Source organism: Nelumbo nucifera, chromosome 8 (assembly GCF_055504915.1).
Source record: "Nelumbo nucifera cultivar China Antique chromosome 8, China Antique-T2T, whole genome shotgun sequence".
Lineage (NCBI taxonomy): Eukaryota > Viridiplantae > Streptophyta > Magnoliopsida > Proteales > Nelumbonaceae > Nelumbo > Nelumbo nucifera.
This window is the reverse complement of record NC_142656.1, coordinates 6,478,389-6,498,514: the sequence shown is the minus strand read 5'-3', so window position 1 is coordinate 6,498,514 and position 20,126 is coordinate 6,478,389. Positions and strand designations below refer to the sequence as shown.

The window sequence follows — 20,126 nt, the reverse complement described above, 5'->3', positions numbered from 1 at the left end:
TGCAAATTTAAGGTGCTCCCTTAAGGTTATAGGTGTCGTTTGGAAAGCCTTTTTTAGAAGATTTTCTGATAAACTTGACAATTAATAGGCGATGTGAGCTTTTGCACTAAGAACTTAGTAACTTGATGACTATTTGATTAATGTGTGTCTTTCCGTGTAAAGATAAGTTGAAAAAATGCGAAAAACCCTATTTAGAACTTCTTAAAAATAGGTTGAAACGGGCTTTTCGCATTTTTTTAAGGCTACGGTTTTCAATAATTAGATTTTTCTCTAACCAAACGGAAAAATACCAAAATTAAAACTGCTGGATTCACCAAAATTCACCGGCTCGCGCAAAAAAAAAGCCAAACAGGGCCATATGTCTTATTTGAAAGAAAAGGAAAGGAAGGAAGGAAATAGAAACCAAATAACCAAATACAAGCTCACTTAAACTACTTAACCGAACAAACAAATATAATGAAAACCCAGAGATCGCGAACATCTTTTTCCGGATCATGTGATTCATATCCATTCATCCCGTGAGATCACCGACTCACTGACACCGTAGTCAACAACACATCGAGTCATCAACTATTATTTCTCGCCACACTCATGGTCTTACTTCATGGTTCCTAAAACAATGAACTCGCCATTCTTCTAACTAGAGGAGAGCCATGTGCCCACTTCATTCGAAAATGTTTGTGTGTCACCCCCTAACAGTTCCTCTTTGCCTCCCTCTCGTCGGTGGTGTTGTCGTTGTTGTACTTTCTCGAATTACATAGGTCGTGTTTATCTTCTAGGAAGACCAGAATCCATATCGCCATTGTCTGGTTTCAGTTCTGAAATAGAGACCCATCTGGTCATTTCAGTTGTAGAAACAGGTGAGTTAGTGGGAGTGCTTTTGGTGGAGGCTAGAGATGAATGGGCAAGAAGAAGGACAGACTGGGTTCGAAATTGCGGTGGCGATTCCGAAGAGGACTGTGAAGGAGCAAGATGCAAGTTGTGATTGCATTGAGCTTTTGGTTTCTGAACTGAGGAAGATGGGATTGATAGTTGAGTTCGTAGTTGGTCTTGCAGATGAGTTCATTAAGGTTTGTTCTTTCTTCTTTTCCCTCTTCAATGTGTTTTATCATTTTTTTTTTGAGGTCTCTGTTAGATATATATTTCTCTTGTTTTGTTACTCAAAGCCTAAAACGTCATCTGCTTTTAATGCTATTTTGTGCTTGTTCATCAATTTAGGTTGTATTATATTCAATGGTTTTCTGTTTCTTTTTAATTTTAATTCATTATTAATATAGTTTGAACTTACCGATCGAGACACTTTTGTCTATTGAACTTGATTCTGTCTCCCTTTTGGGTAATTTCCTCATTACATAGGAGTAAGACTCCAGGATACATCAGAATGCAACCACTTCCCGCTAAGCCAAATTGAACTTCCAAATCAGAGACTCAGACAACAAACAAGAAAAACTTGAGGAGCTGTAGACAACCAGAGAGGAATACGAGCTCTGTTGTTATTGCTGCCGTAACCTGAACTAGGCATGTATAGAGGTTAGATAGTCCAATGGGTAAATGGGCCTTAAAGGCCTATAACTGCTAACAGGTAACAGCTAGCCCGCTTAATAGGGCGCTAGTACTAATGGCTAGCAGACTATTCTCAAGTCTCTATGGCTTGAAAATTAAATATTAAACAATCCAAACATTTATAAATGGAACAAGCAAAAGAAAAATTTTCAATAAATTATACCTTGGGTTGGCTGCTATGATGCACACTACACAACATAAAAATAGTTTCCTAAGTGATGACTACTGCAGCCTATCACCTCAAATCAAGATAAAATCCATATCCCGGACTATCTCATTCACTCAAGCAAATTAGTTTCCTAGCAATGTGGAATCCTAGTCCTTTTCTCTCATAATAAAAGAGAGACAAGGAGCTTCTATTTGAGGAGCTGAGATTAAATGGTCAGCTGAGCCTGAAAATCAGGGAAGCAAAGAGAGGGATGGTGCTGTTAGAAGGTTTGGGGGTAATTGAAGGGTTCAAGGAGTTTGTAGAAGGTGCAAGTAACAAAGGCAAACAAAATAGTTGGAAAGAGTTTCTCTCAGAAACTGGAAGAAGGTTTGTTGTAGAGTGTAAGAGAAACCTTAAAGGTTATTTTATTTCTTTCACAGAATTTTTTGGCAAGGGTAGAAAGCAGATGGTCTGCCTCCCAGAAGGAAGGAAGAGTCAGGGCTGGAAGGCAGTTCATGGGGTCTTATGGGGGTCTTATGTGAACTGCTGCAACGCTTGGGTGCTAAAAGAGAAGTAATAGTAAAAAGGAAGATAAGCAGTTCTACCAGTCTGGTGAGCAATAATAAGCAAGAGACTCTTTTAGTGACAGCTGGGGCAGGCAAATACAGAATGGGAGTAAACTTACAGAGAGGAGATTGGGAAAGTAAGCTGATAGTTAAAGCCTCAGTTCATATACTAGACTAGAGGAAAGTTGCAGATCAGTTAACAGCAAGTTTAAATTGGTAGAGCACGTTTATTTAACACCCTTTGATAAGGACAAGGCTGTGCTGGATCTGCTTGAGAATAGAGTAGAAGTTGAGGCATTAAATATCCAAGCTGATCTTGGAAATCTCACAGTATCAAAATGGTGTCCGGGATCAAACTCCAAAGATTTCTTTGCTGAAGATGGAGTACTGGTGCGCATCTTAGGACTTCCCTTTAACTTGCGGAAGCAAGAAGTTGCTGAAGCCATTGCTTTGATGTGTGGAGGATCATTAGGAGGTGCCTTTTGGGGAGACCTTTGTTCAGCTTCCATTTTATTGAATGGTGTAAAACCTGAGGAGATTCCTCGGAAGATAGAGGTGCTAGTTGAAGGGCTCTGTTACTCAGTATGGCTGGCTTCATCCATTGAATCGGTGCTCTGGAAAGAGGCTCGTAGGGAGGGAGATGAGAAGGTTGAAGAAGAAGAACCGTGTGGCAAGAAAGGATTGGATGATTCAAACAAGAATAGAACTTTCACTAAAATGGAAAAACAAAGGCTAGAGAAACAAAAGGGTAGCATTCAGGGGATGGGATTTAGGCGTGTGGGAGCAGTGAAAAGTCTGGAGGGTGGCAGGTCTTTTGCACAGGTCGTAACCGGCGCCAATCTGCCTTTTTTGAACAAGGAAAAGGGGCTGGTCCAGGGAAGAACTGAAACTAGACCGGTTAAAACCAAACCGAGCCAGGGGTTGGACGCGTGTGACCCTTTTAAAAATCACGTGAGGTCGCGGTGGTTTAGGAATGGGCCAAAGCCCATGCGGAATGTTTTGGGTGCGATCAAAGGCCCAAATGGGTCAGCGGGCCCGACCCAGTTTTTTAAAAAGGCGTGTGAGCCTTTAGTGAACCACGTGATTGGGAACACGACTTTGATAGACGAGGTTAACGGTCTATCGTCGTCCCCAGTAGCGAGGCAGTGGGTTTCGCGACGAAGGCTGAAGGAGCTTAGCCCCCTGCGACGCCCCTCAGAGAGGCCGAAGCCAAGATACGCTAGAGGAAGAACTGAAGAGAACGAAGAGAAGAATGAAGGTTGGGTGCAGTGCAGTGAAGGTGATGAAGAATCAGAGGACTTTTCTGTTGATGGTACTAGCGTGGCCAGTGTAAATGACGAAGGCAGTTGTGCTGGAGGTGACATGGATGGGTGGAATATTGCAAGTTTATTTCAGGGTGAAGATTGTAAGCGGCTCAACTCAGTCCCAAGACCACAGAGTGTGCAAGGATTATCAGAAGGGGCAGACCGGGAGAACCGGAAGCAGAGCAGGAACACACCATCTAGGGGTGAACCAGGGGTAGAATGGAAAGATCACCAAGGTGACCAAAGGACGGAAGTACTTCCCAACCAACTCAGGGAGATAGACGTTTACCAACCTCTAGAACAAGAGAGGGAGGCAGGGAGCAGTCCTCTTCTATCTTGTCCATCAGTCCCAGGTATCCAAGTGATTTCGGTTTGTGCTACTAACGTGTCTCCTGTGTCTTTGGTTCCAGATTCCGTTCCTGTTCCATGTTCTGTAGCCCATGAATATGTAGCCGAGCCAACAGACAGGCTCTCCGAGGAGGGGGAGAGGGGAAGGAAGGATTGTGGGAAGGTGCCGGAAGGAAGGTATAGGAGTGAAAAAGTGTGGGAAATCATTGAAAGAGTGTTTAAGGAAGTGGAAGGAAAGCTGATCTGGAGGAGGGAAGGGGAGGAAGGAAGAGGGGAGGGGATAGTGGAGAGGAGGGAAAGGAATGAGGGTAGAGATGGAGAGGACTACGGGGGGAGAGCAGGGAAGGAGGGAGGTAATAGGAAAGGGAGGGAGGATGGAGAGGAAAGAATAGAGGTGGGACTAGAGGAGAGGAAGAAAGGGCAGGTGGACAGAGTTGGAGGAGATTCTGTAGGAAGGGTAGGGTTGGTGGACTCGGTGAGAGAAGACATGATAGCAGAATTTGTAGGGAAGTTGGGCTGCAGGTTGGAAGATTTGAATGTGTTGAAAGAAAGCTTACAGAAGAGGAAGGAGAAGATTAGAATAAAGAAGAGAAGATTGAGTGAAGTAGAGAGATTGAAGAGAGATGTAGAAGGAGACAAGAGGCTCGAGGTAAAAGGAGATAGTAGTGGTAGGTGGCAAGGGGTGTAAAAAGAAGCGGAATGAAGATTCTTAGTTGGAATGTGAGGGGAATTGGGAGTGCAAGAAAGAGAGCGACAATAAAAGAGGTAATAAGACGGTGTGACCCAGACATTGTGCTGCTGCAAGAATCCAAGAGAATGGAGTTTAATGATAAATGGGCAAGGAGTGTATGGAAAGCCAGGGGAATTAGCTGGGTGGCTGCTCCCTCGTGGGGTGCTTCCGGGGGGATTGTAACAATGTGGAAGAGGGACGTGGTGGAAGGTCTAGAGGAGCTGATCGGAAAGTACTCGGTGTCTATGAAGTTTAAGTAGCAAGAGGATGACTATTTGTGGGTGCTCACAAATGTTTACGGACCGAATGACTATAGAGAGAGAGAGGAGTTGTGGGAGGAATTGGCTGATGTTAGAGGGTTGTGGGACGGGCCTTGGTGCATGGGTGGGGATTTCAATGTGATCAGATTCTCGGAGGAGTCTAGTAAGGTTAATCAGAGGGTGACAAAAAGCATGAGGAAGTTTAACAATTTTGTGGATGCCTTTGAGCTTAAAGAGATTTCCCTAGCCCATAAGACATTTACGTGGTCAAATCTCCAATCTAGACCCATTTGCTCTAAGCTGGATAGATTCCTGTTCTCTTTGGATTGGGAAGAACATTGGGGAACCTTGGCTTCTAGAGCTCTCCCAAGGGTGACCTCAGATCACTGGCCCATAGTGTTATGTAAGGAGGAAAGAAGGTGTGGAGGTCCTACCCCCTTTAGATTTTAAAATATGTGGTTACTTCACCCAGGGTTTACTAACAAAGTGAGGGAGTGGTGGCATGACTGTAACCCACTGGTGGAATGGGAGGGGATGAGATTCCATAAGAAACTACAATTCTTGAAAGCAAGAATCAAGGAGTGGAATTTGATAGAGTTCGGGAGGATAGAAGAAAGAAAGGGAGATCTGATGGATAAGATTGAAAGCCTTGACTATAAAGAAGAAAGGGGAGAATTTGGAGAGGAAGACAATGATCTCAGAAGAGATTTGAGAAGACAGCTAGAGGAATGCCTGCACAAGGAGGAAACAAGTTGGAGGCAAAAATCTCGGTGTAAGTGGTTGCAAGAGGGAGACAGGAACACTAGGTATTTCCATTCTCTAGCAGATGGCAGGAGAAGGAAGAACTTTATCTCCAAATTGGTAGTAGATGGAGTTGAGTTAGTACAACAAGAGGAGATTGCCAGGGCCTGTGTGGAGCACTTCAAATCTATTCTAAAAAGGCTTGTGAGTAAAAGAGTGTGGGTAGAAGGTTTGGACTGGCCAGATGTAGGGGTGGAGAATAGGAGAAGGTTGGAAAGAAGCTTTAATCTAGAAGAGATCAAGGAGGCTGTGTTTTCTATGGATAGAACAAAAGCTCCAGGGCCGGACGGGTTCACAATGGCTTTTTATCAGGACTGTTGGGATATCTTGAAAGATGATCTCTTGCGGGTGTTTGAGGAGTTTTTCAGGAGAGGAATTGTCAATCCGGGTGTGAACTCTACATTTATAGCCTTAATTCCGAAAAAGAAATATGCATCCCACCCGAAGTATTTTAAGCCAATTAGCTTGGTTAATAGCTTGTACAAGATCATTGCAAAAGTGTTGCCTTTGAGGCTGAAGAAGGTACTGCCAGATATCATTGCACACTACCAAGGAGCCTTTGTGAGTGGAAGACAAATTACTGATCAGATCTTAATTGCTAATGAGAGTGTGGAGAACCTTAAGAGGGATAAGAAGAAGAGAGTGGTCTGTAAGTTGGACTTGGAAAAGGCTTATGACTTGGTGGACTGGGACTTCTTGAGGAAAGTTCTGACAAAACTTGGGTTTGGGGTTAGATGGTGTAAGTGGATCATGGGCTATGTCCGGAGTTGTCATTATTCAGTGCTAGTGAATGGGACAGTGGTAGACTTCTTTCCAGCCAGTAGGGGTATAAGACAAGGAGACCCCCTGTCTCCTTTCTTGTTCATTCTAATTGTGGAGGTTTTGGGGAAACTGATTCACAAAGCAGATTCTAGGGGGCTCATTAGAGGCTGGAGAGTTGGGAGGGTGGAAACCCCCCTCACTCACCTACAGTTTGCTAATGACACGATTCTTTTTTGTGAAGGCGGTAATGTGAGCATTATCAGAAACTTGAAGTTGGTGATACAACTGTTTGATCAAATGTCTAACTTGAAGATTAACCTTGGGAAAAGCTGTGTAGTGGGGGTGAATTTGGAGGAGGGAGAGATCAGGGAGAGTGCTGAAGTGCTAGGGTGTGAAGTTTCGGGGTGGCCTTTGAATTACTTAGGGTTGCCATTAGGTGATAATCCCATGAGAGAGAGCTTTTGGAACCCGGTGGTGGAAAGGTTTGAAAAAAGACAGGTATCCTGGAAAAAGAACTACCTCTCTCTCAGTGGGAGAATTACACTAATTAAGGCCACGCTTGCTAACTTACCCATCTTTTTCCTATCAGTGTTTAAAATCCCAGTGAAGGTTGCTAACAGATTAGAGAAGCTAATGAGAGATTTCCTGTGGGAGCCGGGAGAGGAGAAGAGGGACCATAGAGTTAGTTGGGAGATAGTATGTAGGAGTAAGTCTTGTGGTGGCTTGGGGCTTGGGAGTATTAGGAGAAGGAATATGACTCTGTTGGGGAAGTGGTTGTGGAGGTTCCCTATGGAGAAGGAGAAGCTATGGGCTAGAATAGTGGCAAGTATACATGGGCTGGAGGGGCTGGAGCACAATGGATGGGACGCTGGAATCAGAGCTAGGACCACAAGCAATTCTCCTCGGAAAGCCATTCATGACCTGCTACCAGTTTTCTCCCCTAATATCAGGTATGACTTGAATTCCGGTAACTCCATAAAATTTTGGGAACAAACCTGGGTGGGGAGTGCCCCTTTAAAGGATCAGTTTCCTTCTTTGTTTGCTCTTTCTGATTTAAAAAATGAGTCGATCTCATCTTTCACCACCCTGTCCTCTTCCACTTCTGGGATTGGGTGGAACTTGGGTCTAAGAAGGGATTTGAGGGACTCAGACCTCGACAGTATTTCGAGCCTTATTGCTCTTCTTGATAACGTAGTCTTAGACCCTACTAGGGCGGATTCTAGAATTTGGACACCTACCCCCAGTGGCATATTCTCTTGTGCTTCGTTCTTCAAAGTCTTAAGTCAGTCCACCTGTCCTACCTTCCCCCCTTTCCCTGTTGGTGAGGTTTGGTGCAGAGCAATACCTCCTAGAGTTGGTAGTTTTTGTTGGGAAGTCTATCTGGAAAGAATCAACACTGGTGATCTACTCCAAAGCGGATGGGGAGACTGGTTTTCACCTACTGGTGTCTTGCCACTTTGCGAGGTCAATTTGGGATTGGGCTTACTCCTTATTTGGATGCAGCTGGAATCCCCCATAAGATTTACAGGACCTTTTTTCCCCTTCCTTCTTCAGGTGGCAGATAAAAAGGGGAAGGATAATGTGGAGAGGACTAAGGGCTGCAGTATGTTCGACACTGTGGGAAGAAAGAAACTCCAGGATATTTTCAGAAACCCAGAGAGGAGCAGCAGATCTGAGGGCTATCATACATATTAGGGCGGTACAGTGGCTGAAATCTTTGGAACTATTCACAGATTACACTGTGGATGACATGTTGAGGAAGTGGGGTGAAATTGCAAATTGCACACAAACCAAGTTAGAAATGAATGTGGTTTGGACATCCCCACCTGGTGGATTCTTGAAATTAAACTTTGATGGGTGTAGTAGGGGAAATCCAGGACAATCGGGGATTGGGGGTGTTTTTAGGGACAAAAATGGGGTCATCTCTGCCATGTTCTCAGGCCCAATTGGAGTGGGTGACTCCCTTAGAGCTGAGATCTTTGCAGTTATGGAAGGAGTCCGGAAAGCTAAGGAGTTGAACATCAAGAAACTCATAATTGAAGGGGATTCAGAGGTGGTGATAGGGTGGTTGACTAAAGATCAAAATGGTTTATGGAAGTACAATAATGAGAGGAGGAAATTCAAGTGGCTGGTGCGGGAGATGGAAGTTAAGACATGTTGGGTTAAAAGATCGGCTAATTCCCTAACTGACAATTTAGCTAAACAAGGGGCAGAAAGGGATTCACTGTTTTGGGCTAAGCTGTAACTTTAGTGTCCTTTTTTCTTTTTTCCTTTCATGAGGCTCTTTGTGGCTCTTGGAAGATAAGTGTGTTTGTCTTCCTCTTGTAAATTCTTTATTGATGATTTACCAATGATTTAATGAAAGTGTTATTGATCAAAAAATAAAAATAAAAGAGAGACAAGGCAGGGGCAGAAACTAAAAATTGATTCATCAGTTTACCACCATTGTTACATACCTAAATGGATTTCTAATATTCCATGGGTTCTTGAGGCACACTTCTATATTATATTTTCTTTTTATCTCTTAGCTTATTTGACATAAATAAACAGCTAATATGCAAGACAAATGTCATTTTTCATTTCAAGCTCAGCAACAAATCCAACATTTCATAAACCCTTTTTTGTAGGTATAGCGTTAAAATTCAAAAAATGCGAACTATTTTTATTATATACTTTTTCCATAGACATGTCAACATATTCTTGTTTTACTGAATCAGACTCTCAAACATGTATCAGATTCTAATTCTTGTGTCAATGCCCATATATATAACACTGCTTGTTAGACAGTGTATGTCCTTAGCTCTAATCAGATTGATGTACTGGTGCATTTATTGTAAATGACTAATAGTACATATTTGATTCATGTTATTTTGGTGTGTTTCTGTGTAATACCCTTAAACTAGACACTTATGAGACTGATGTACTGGTGCATTTATTGTAATGACTAATAGTACATATTTGATTCATGTTATTTTGGTGTGTTTTTGTGTCACAGCCGTTGGATAGATCTGGGGAGATTTATCCTGCCAAGGCTGACACTGATGTGCTGCCAAATGAGTTGGGGTGGCTTGTCTCAGCTGTCAGGGTGAGACCTGAGGCACATGCAGTGTGGGTTTTCTTGAAACCCTAAACTGGACCAAATTCTAGTATTTCCCTGGACCTTGGAGACAGATGAGCAAAACTGGAATGTTACACTTGACCCCTAGACTCGATTATGGTACTACACTAGGTGTCGGAGTGGGCTGTCTTTGATATGCCAATTAGTGAGATCCTTGACCGGGTCAAAACCTGGGTATGTTGGGGCAGTCCGAGAATTCACTTAAGTGGGTGATCATAGTGACAAGATCAACCCCTTTGTCGGACAAAGTGAATGATTGGGGAATGCACTCTCTCTGATGGAAACCTAAACTATCAGCAGTTGATTTCAAATTGTTGAGATTTGTTTTGCAAAATATATTTATATAGAGATATACATATATATTATGATTTCACAAAATGTTTGCAAAATGTTTTAATTCCCGGGATCCATGTGAGTAGAGAGTGCAACACTGTACCTTGCAGCCGAGGGAGAGGTTCTCTCTTGTCGGACAGTGTTTGATCATTATGGGCTGAGAGATTAAGTGTAAAACCATTGAGGGTTATACCTAATGGGCTAATCTTGCATCTGCCCACAGTCCTTGGGCCTTCATAAGGTGGTTGGACCCAATGACCATTTAGTGTAAATGTTGGGCCCGTAAGAGCCCATATTGATGGACTCAGGGGGTTCACTGTGTTTAGCAGTGAATTCAGCCAGGCCTTGTAACACAGGCTAGGCTGAACCCATGTGGCTGATGTGTAGATCAATGCTAGGGTCCCATGCCATACAAAGAGAGCCAAGCTAGCCAACATTTAAAGGAAAAGTGAGCAATGTGACTAAATGGGCCTAAAGCCCATTTCGAACTGGGCTTAAGTGAGTTAATTAAAAAGGGGCAAATTCTGGTTTATAATCTGATTAAGATTAGCTAAAGGATAAGATAAGTCTTATCCATTTAAGAGTCCAGATCCAAATATTAGATTTGGATCATGAAACCCTTTCCTAATTGGATTAGGAAGTTGATCCAAAGAAGGCTATAAATAGAGGGCGAATTCACCATTTGGAGTCTCTCAGCAATCTGCAGAATTCTCCTCCAGTTCTTGCCGCCCCTACCCAATTCGGTCTCCACCTCTTGGAGTGATCAAGAACTATTCTTGATATTGTTTCTTGGTGAAGAAACAATTTGAAGTCGTGCTCACACAACCCTACACGATTCTTGCTGAAGAATCACAGTTGGGAGTGAACACCTACGTTGGGAGTTACTGCTATATCCTTACTTGTTTCCTTTTGGTTTCAGATCTGGTCCGATTTGTTTCAAGAACGAACCTTGAAAAATGCAGTTTTTCTAAATTAGGGAATAGGACTCCCGGATGGGAGAAAGAAATTTTTGAAATTTAGCCCAGCCACTCTGCATGGTTCGGCCATCCATATGATGGATCTCCCATCCCTTCACTTACCACACAAGATAGAACACTTATAAGGAAGAAAGGTAAGCATGCACACTTTAGAAGCTTCATTGTTTTATTAGAAAGAAAAGAAAGGGAATTTATTAATGAGAAAGAGGGGGGGGGCAAAAACCTTACTCCTCAAAGAAACCAGTACAAGAGAGCACATACTCCTAAAAGATATACAAGTAAATATAATTTCAAGTAGAATATAGTGGATGATAATCTTTATTTTGCCTTGAGGATTTATGTGTTGGAGCTAGAGTCTTATTTAGATCTTGTTCCTTTTTGGATTTGTGAACCCTCTTCTTCCTTCAAACAGATAGGAAACCTTGATCTAAAATGTTTTCCTCTACCTCACTCTTGTCTGGTCCATCAATGTTCCCAGGATCAATGTCACCAAAATGAGCGTCAACTTCTACATTTTGAGTCTCTGTCCCTGCCACAACAAGTTGAACTTCCTTTGTTGTTTTGTAGTAGCAGCACACCTGGCATCAAGTCGTTTTTGAACTATAGCACTAAACCTTTTCAATTCCATGATGTCTAGTCTTTCTTCCTCAGATTGAGGTTCATCGTCTAAATCAACATTTGCAACAACCGTAGTCATCTTTCACTAACAAGTGGACTAGAATTTAGGCTGTTCTCTTGTATCACCCAAGGATGTTCCTTATCTTGACCTACCATTCCTTCATTTGGCTCAATGTTGTCATTTTCCCGACCGCCATTACCTTCAAATCCTTGACCGGTCAAAAGCTTGTATGGGGGTATATGAAGATGAGTCCTGGTTTTCATCACCTCTAACTGATTGAGAAACCATAGGCGGGGATATATCTTTCTCGGGGATATACCTTTATTGCCAAAACAGTTAAATACTCACAATAAACCAAATTTTGATTAATTTTTTGAATTCAATAAAAATTAATAAAACATAGGATAACATGTGCAGTATTCTATCCTAGAGCTTTTTTTTTTTCTCACCATACCTAGGAGAGCTATATCAATCTTGATATTATGTTGTCAACGTTGAGTTGCTTAACCAGTGAAATCAATCTTGGTCAATACCTAAGTAGTCTGGGTTGGTGGTGCAATCTTGGTGCATGCAATGACAAGACTTTGTATAATGTTCATTGGTTGAAGTTCTAACAAAGGTTAGAGCTGTATAGTCGTACAAGTTTCTTAATTAGAGACAGGCATGAGGTTAACTGAAGGAGCAAGTTCATCAAGTTCAAGAATTAGAATATGAGAGATTCTTCTTATACACTATCTTCTAACAGATTAGAAACTCAGGTGGCCAGTCTTGGTGAAAAAAATATAGCAATAATTGGAGCATCTCTTTTTTTTTTTTAATTCTGCGAAGGTTCCTCTCAACTTTAAATTTCTCCTGAACTAAGGTATTGTGTGCATGAATGGTTAATGGAACAAGTCAAAAAGGAAATAACTTTCATTCCTCCAAGCTACTAGGTGCATTTTTGTGCATTATTACCAGGCTTTGGGTTGCTTTGATTGTTACTTTTTCCCCCAAGAGAGGAAGAAAATGACAAGATCTTCAATAAATTTCCCATAGATGGAATTAACATTTTTTTCTTTTTTATATTTACTTGACAACATTGTTGGTAATTTTTCCACAATATAAATTCATGTCCAAAAAATGGGTGTGGCAGATATGCATATGGTGAGAGGAGTGGAAAAACTAGAAAGGATAGGTCAGAAATGAAGTCATTCAAAGGAACCTAGGAGTAGCTCCAATAGATGATAAAATGAGAAAAAGTAGACTAAGATGGTTTGGTCACATGCAAGAAGACCATCTACAGCACCTGTAAGAAGCGATCTGTTGCAAGTTGAAGGGGCTAGAAGGTCTAGGAGCAGATAAAAAAGGACACGGGTTGAAGTGGTAAGAAATAATTTAAGTGCTCACAATTTAACAATGGATATGGCACTAAACAGAATGGAATGGTGAAACAGGATTCGTGTAGCTGAAACCATATACTTGGATAAGGCTTAGATGTTGACTATGATGTTTGTTTATAATACAAACATGTTATTAATGGATACCTTATTAAAAGAGTTTGTTCTATAATTCTATGTTCCCTACTACATTTGGTAAATTTTGGATTTTGGGTATCAATTTTATCTGGTTTCCTATTATTTAATTTTCGGTGCCTCTTTAGTTGGCAGCACCTTTGGAGATTTTGGGGAAAGCTGCAGCTGATTTGGAAATAAGGAAGCCTACTCACATTGGTAATAACAGTTGGTTTCCCCTTCTATTATTGGGTCTACTTTTTTACTCCCCCCCCCCCCTAAATAAATAAATAAGAGGCATCATTTTGTGGCCTATTTTTCTCCAAATTTCATGTAAGAATGGATGATCTCTTCTAATTCTGGAGTATTAGACTTTTGATCATGTGATTGGTTTCAGGAATGGATTTACCATTTCGCTGGGATGAGGTTGAAGAATTTGTGAGGCAACCTGATGGCTCTTTGTTTAGTTGGGCTGAGCGGTTCTGTTGCTTTCAGCACTTGATTTATGGAATTGTGAGTTGTTTTCTTTCTAGCAGTGTTTTCCCTGTGGTAGCGTTGTGCAACTCAATTTACTTAGTAATCCAACCAACAAGGTATCTTACTTTTATCCTTTTTCATTATTTAGGGTATATCTAAATTTCATTATACGCACTTTAACTATTTATTTGGTACAAATGTTACTTACCTTTTTTTCCTCCAGTAACTTTTTAATGCCATGCCTATTGTTGAAGTATTTCCCCTTATTTCTCTTCCTGGCTAATTCTGCAATAGATGACTACTGTTGCACAAGAACTGAGCTTATTCAAAATGAAATTCACAGGTTAACAGGACTGAGTCAATTATAACTCTAAGATTTAATGACAAAGAGTTTCAGTGGAAACTGGGGGAATCTCTACTTACAAGATTGGAATGTGAAGGCATTGTCAAACAGCTCTTTCCTTTGCATGGTATACTGACTTATATCTCCTTTGAAACTTATCCATGATTTTTTGGTGGCATGTGAACCAAGGCAATATTTGATTTATAGATGAATCAAAGAGGAAGCATCTCTTGAAACATTGGGCACTTAACTGGTTAGACTTTACACAGCAACCAATTGATGAGATTTACTCATACTTCGGCTCAAAGGTGAAACAAATATATGGTTTTGGATGCATTGTTTCATCCTTATTTTTCATTACAATACAACCAATGACTGAATATATTCTATATGCAGATTGCCACATATTTTTCTTTTCTTGGAATGTATACACAGTGGATGTTCTTTCCTGCTGCATGTGGGCTTACTTTGCAGTTGATTGACTTTGGGTAGGCCTTGCTTCGCTTAAAATCTCTTTAGACAATTTAGGTACTCAAGCAGTTTTGTCTATGTGATTTAGTTTCATTAGTTATATGCTTACACTCCATGCTTGATATCATCCTCCTCAGATCATGGCAATTATGGGTACTTCCTGTTTTCTTCATAAGCATTATTTCATGGGCTGTACTACTAATCCAGTTCTGGAAGCGCAAGAACTCTGCTCTTCAATTCAGGTATATTGACACATTAACTTATTCTTTAGATGTCATAACCACCTTTCTCATCCTTGATACCCATTTCTTTTGCATATTTTGCATAGATGGCAGATGAACCATTCAATGGGTGATAATGTTCTGAACAAAGGGAAGAGTGACCTTCAATCTGATGTGGAACTTATGAAGAAGTTGGGTAATGATAAAAGGAAACAAAAAGAAGCATTTCAAAGAAATGAGTGGTTTGGACATCTACTGAGATTCAGAAATGATGCTGTCATTGTCTTGAGTATTATTTGTCTCCAGTTGCCGTTTGAGTTGGCATATGCACACATATACCAAGTTCTTGGATCTGATGTAATGAAGTAAGAATATGGGTTATTTTTGTTTTTTGTCCTGTAAATGGTCATTATTATTGTCTTGACATTGTATTAATTTTTTTGTATTAACTACTAGAACAGAAATGATGTCTGACATTTTGCACCCCTAGTCTAAAGTCTAAACTCTAAACCACCAGTATGGTTTCTAGATACACTTCCACATTTGAGTATGCCATGCATTTATTACTCATAGGTCTTGATTGTGTTGCCTGTGATGGGCCTGATGGCCCTATAATTGATGAATCATTTTCTAAACATCATGTATGTTAGCTAATGACCATATTTAGCATCTGGAAAAGCAATATCTGTTGAAGAAAGTGACAAACTATGAATTAATCTTGGGTGATAAAAGCGACAGAATGAACTACCAACTCTTTACTGATCTTGCTGTACTCTAATTCATTTTGGCTTTATACATATTTCAGAATAGTAGTTCTTTTTGTTTTTTACTCACTTGCGTATTGCCATCTGAATTGCAGTTCTCTTTGTTTCTCACTCACTCATTCTTCTTGGCTGTTGGTCGTCCTCTTAGGAATATATCTAGTGTAGAATCATGTCAGTCTGTGTTTGTAGCCTAGATCCTACAACTTCTCCTTTAATTAAAAATGTACTTATTCCACTATTTCCCACAGTTCTCTACCACTGGAATATCATTTGTTATTAGTTTTTCTGTGGCATCTGTGGGACATTACTTTGCATGGTCTTGGACTATTGGAAGTGAGGTTAAATGACTGAAATTAATTCATCAATTGGTTAAAAACAATTTTTTTATACACTTTATTTTCATTCCTTCTTCCCTTATTGTTCTTGCTCTTATTGTATATATATATATATATATATATATATATAGAAACAGCATATATCCCGTCTGCCAAACTAAAAAAAGCATCTATTCATTTAGTAGAAAATGGTTGGTGGATTTTATATCTATTCCTGATCTTCATGTATATTTTTGTTGTTTCAGGTTCGCTCTGACAGCTGCTTATCTTTTTGCCATCCGGTGCTTCACAAAAATTGGGGGCAAAGTTTCAGTCAAGCTCATTAAAGATGAAAACAATAAAAGCACAGAAATTAGGGCTGATAGCTTGGTATACAAGGTGAAGCAAAAATTTTAGTATTAGGAGTACTAGTTGGTTTTTTGCTGTATCTTAATGGAAATGAAACTCTAAGGCTGTATTTGGTTTGAAAGAAAAGGAAGGAAAACCTGTACTGGGTTTGTAAAGGTTTCCTTACTTTTCCCTTCCTTTCCCTACCTTTTCTTTCAAACCAAAGACAGCCTAAATTCTTCCACAGGTTTTTGGTATTTGGCATTGGGATGTTGTGTGTTGTTTTTTGTATCTCAATAAAAATGCACATAACAATAAAGCTACACATTCTCTCGCAGGTTTTTGGCCTTTATTTTATGCAATCTTATATCGGTTTGTTCTATCATGCCCTTTTGCTCCAAAATTTCATGACCCTTCGCCAAATTCTGATTCAACGCCTGATTGTGTCTCGTGTAAGAGTAACTGATGCTCTGCCTATTTTTTTGTTCATCCATCTTTTGCTGATTTTCTATATTTTGAAACTGGGAAGATATCTTGCAGGTATTGCAAAATCTGATGGAAAATTCTATTCCGTATCTCAAATACAGCTATAAAAAATGTAGAGCCATCTAGTAAGTTTCTTGACAACCTTCCATTCTTTATCATTTTGTTCAACAGATTTACCTTCTCAATAAAATACTGTAGTACAATTTCTGACTCATCTTATGTCTCCTAAAGCAAGAAAAAACACGAGAAGGTATCATCAACAGGGAAGATCCAGATGACCTCTAGAGTAGAGAAAGAGTATCTGAAACCTGCTTACTCTGCAAGCACTGGAGAGGAATTTGAAGATGGTCTGTTTGATGGTAATGGGCCAAATTGCAAAGTTGTTAAAACAATTTGGTATTTGGGACCCGATTAAATTTCTTAAGTAACCTAGAATACAAAATGCTTGGCAGATTTTCTGGAGTTGGCTTTGCAGTTTGGAATGGTCATGATGTTTGCATGTGCATTTCCCCTTGCTTTCTCCCTCACTTTATTGGTAAGTTAAACCATATTAGCAACGATAATTGTATAAGCTGTTGGTAAACTGTGGTTCTCATTGGAGTCCAATGAGGGAAGAAATCTGAATTGTGTGTTACCACTTGGTGCAGAACAATATTTCAGTTATCAGAACAGATGCATTAAAGTTGCTTGTCATGTTGAGGAGGCCTATTCCTCGTGCGACTGCAACAATTGGAGCATGGCTAAATATATTTCAGGTAGTACATAACATCCTTCAACGGTTTGGTTTGATACTTTGATGAAGTATTGTTATCATACAGCAGGTGGGGGCTCCCAAACCTCCAACTCTTACTGGATTCTAGTGTCAAGAAATGATTTGTGTGCATTCTGTGTTTTGCGAAAATTGGAGTTAAATTTTAGGTGTTAACATAAACTTAGAGAACAAGCGTTATAGAAAAAGCATTTCTAAACCATGATACTAAAATAAGTATACTTATCTTTTGATTTTTTTCCTCTTTAGTCATTTTGAAAAGACCATTGATTCCGGTATATGTGGTTGCAGATGCTTCTGCTGAAAGGCAGAGTTTCCATGACCTATCTTCCTTTGTTCCCATTTTTCTTTCTACACTCCGAGATCTATCTAAAATATTGTGTTTCTTGGAATTTCAGTTTCTGATAGCGATGTCAATCTGCACCAACTGTGGGCTTTTGATGTATTTATTCGATCAGGAGGGCAAATGGAGAATTGAGCCAGGACTAGCAGTGATTCTCATCATGGAGCACATCCTCCTCCTTATACAATTTGGGTTCTCTCACTTTGTTCCAGAGGTGAACTTCTTTTTCCTGGCTGGTACATAAATGGGCTGGCTGTCCATTTTCTTTTATCCTCTGCTTTTCTTTTTCCTGTTGCATCTCAACATGTCCTATGATGTGCATTAGAGATGGTCCAGAAAGATTAGACTATTTTAGCAGACAATTTGAGAAGCCAAAAATCATGAAATGTCGATTTATTTTTTTCCAGGAACCTGCTTGGGTGAAAGCAAATCGTGTAAAGAATGCAACCCAGGCACAGGACATTTGCTCTAAGCAACTTTTGAGTAATTCGGGCGGAGAAAAGAAAATAGAGTGATGGGTGAGCGCTACAAAACCCAGAGAAACTTTGATTCCTTCGTCGGCTTTGTCAGTCGGTATAGATACCTTAAAACCAACCTCATCAATGATCGACAAACCTATCAGACTATATTCTAAATTGTGAAATGTCAAATATCAATCATCTGTCTTTATCAAGTAGATAGAATGTATATTAAGTGCTTGCCTCTACTTTGTATGAATCATGTTTTTGAAAGGGAAAGTAATCGATAGCTTGGTGCATTATGGCGGAGGTTAGTCTTCTCTCTTTTTTTCCCATTTGAGTTATGGCTCTAATACAGATGTACTTTAGTTTGCAGTTCAATATATACAAGGAGCAAATTATTCATTTTCTTTGTACTGTGTATTTTTTATACATAGTAAAAAAGGAATATCTATATTTATAAAAAAAAGGAATATCTATCCATCTATCAACATATATAGATGATGCCCACCATATAATCACTTTTCAATTCTGAACCCTTTGCTTGGCAGGTTTGTCTTTCTTCATGGGTCATGGAGACTTGGATCCAAACTTGCATTCACTCTTTTAAATCATTCATTCTGGCTGAATTGATATGTAGAGACTTGATGGGTTGGTCAGCTGCATAGCATAAAACGCAGTATGTAAATTTTGATGGCTGTCAATGCTTAGTTGGGATCTATATTTTTTTATGGTAGGGGAAACTGTAGAATAAACAACAGAGAAACCACAGCAAAATAAACAATAGAGGAGGATAATCACCTTCTGGTGTCGAAGCAGCTGAATCACAAATTTTTTTACCACGGAACTACGCAGCCACAATCTGAGCTCCTTCTTGTGGGAGACCTTTTCTCCGAAGGCTGTGAGAGCATTGTTCTTTTCTTCATGTGTAAAATGAATTTCCTCGCAACAAGCTTGGTCCAGAAAAACAATGTGATGCCTCTACCATAGTTCATCAATTTTGCTGCGGCCATAGAATGATGATTTTCTTGGTCCAGGAGACTACCAAAAATACCATCTGTGGCTTTGATGAACCTTCAACTACCCAATTATGGCTGTATATGCTTCAATAGTCTGGTTTATTCATGAGAACCACATCTAGTCACCTCCTGCGCATAAGCAACTACTGCTTTAGCCCACCTCTTTATCTCCATTTTCAATTTATCAGAATCCACGTCCTTCAACGACGTTGATTCTATTGTTATCTCCCTATAGGAGAAGCTTCGGTCGAGTCGTCGGCGCTTCACCTTCGTGCCTCCGTCGCGCAGAGGCAGAGCTTCTCTAACCAACAAGGCCATGAAGTAAGAGAACCGTGAGGCATTCGATTTTGGTTTTAAAGCCAGTTTGGACAACCGTGAGGCATTCCAGTTTCGTCAAGCTATCGACTTTTTTGGCAGTATATGCTCCAAATCTTATAAATCATTGTTACGGTACACAAAGGAGAGATGCTTGGAGTTGGATCCTTGCAAAAAGCCATAAACAATTAATATACGAAGTTGTAAATTATTAAAGCTATTTCTTTAATTCAGATATTTGCGTTGTAGACCGTGGTTATGGTCTAAGAGACTATGATCATATATAGATGGCACTATAGCAGAGTTGACCTTAGTTCAAGAATTCAAAAGTCGTTGAGTTTTTTTGTACACGGTTGGATTTCAGACTCGGAGGTTTCGTGGAGAGTGAAGAGTATAATCTAAACTTGCCTTCCAAGTCACGTGCCATTTGCCAATTGATTAGTCCAAGATAGAACAGTATGATCCCATTCCCATAAAATTAAGGGAAAATTGCTGGAACTTCCCCTGAAGTTTTTTATGGTTACTGAAACTTCCCTTCCAATTTTGGTAATTGCATTCATATCTCTTGAACTTTTTGATACAGTTGTAAGTATATCCTTTTTCTTAGAATTTTCTAATAATAAGTATGAAAATGTCCAAAATACCTATTTGATTAGAGAATTTAAAGTTGCAATTTTATGTTTGAATAATTGACATGAAAGGCAAATTTGAAAAATAAATCAATTTCAGAAAAAAAAAAATTGAAAGGGCTTGGGCTAAGGATTCCTGTGAAGAGAATT

General features: G+C 40.0%; 1 protein-coding gene and 1 long non-coding RNA gene across 2 annotated transcripts; one reads left to right on the top strand and one right to left on the bottom strand.

The window, feature by feature from the left end:
• Window positions 1–473: 473 nt before the first annotated feature.
• LOC104588196 (anoctamin-like protein At1g73020) lies at window positions 474–18,418 on the top strand. Its single transcript, XM_010246035.3, has 16 exons — window positions 474–1,070; window positions 13,169–13,238; window positions 13,417–13,532; window positions 13,840–13,966; window positions 14,047–14,147; window positions 14,236–14,327; window positions 14,448–14,552; window positions 14,639–14,896; window positions 15,876–16,008; window positions 16,296–16,409; window positions 16,498–16,568; window positions 16,675–16,802; window positions 16,896–16,978; window positions 17,091–17,198; window positions 17,611–17,769; window positions 17,963–18,418. Exons 1-16 carry the CDS (start codon window positions 897–899, stop codon window positions 18,068–18,070), a joined length of 1,947 nt encoding a protein of 648 aa, XP_010244337.1. The 5' UTR covers window positions 474–896; the 3' UTR covers window positions 18,071–18,418.
• On the bottom strand, window positions 17,848–19,574 carry LOC104588197 (uncharacterized). The gene is made up of 3 exons (XR_733751.3): window positions 18,815–19,574; window positions 18,525–18,673; window positions 17,848–17,864 (listed from the first exon to the last, which is right to left on the bottom strand). It is a non-coding gene; the product is annotated as an uncharacterized LOC104588197 (long non-coding RNA).
• Between the last annotated feature and the right edge of the window lie 552 nt (window positions 19,575–20,126).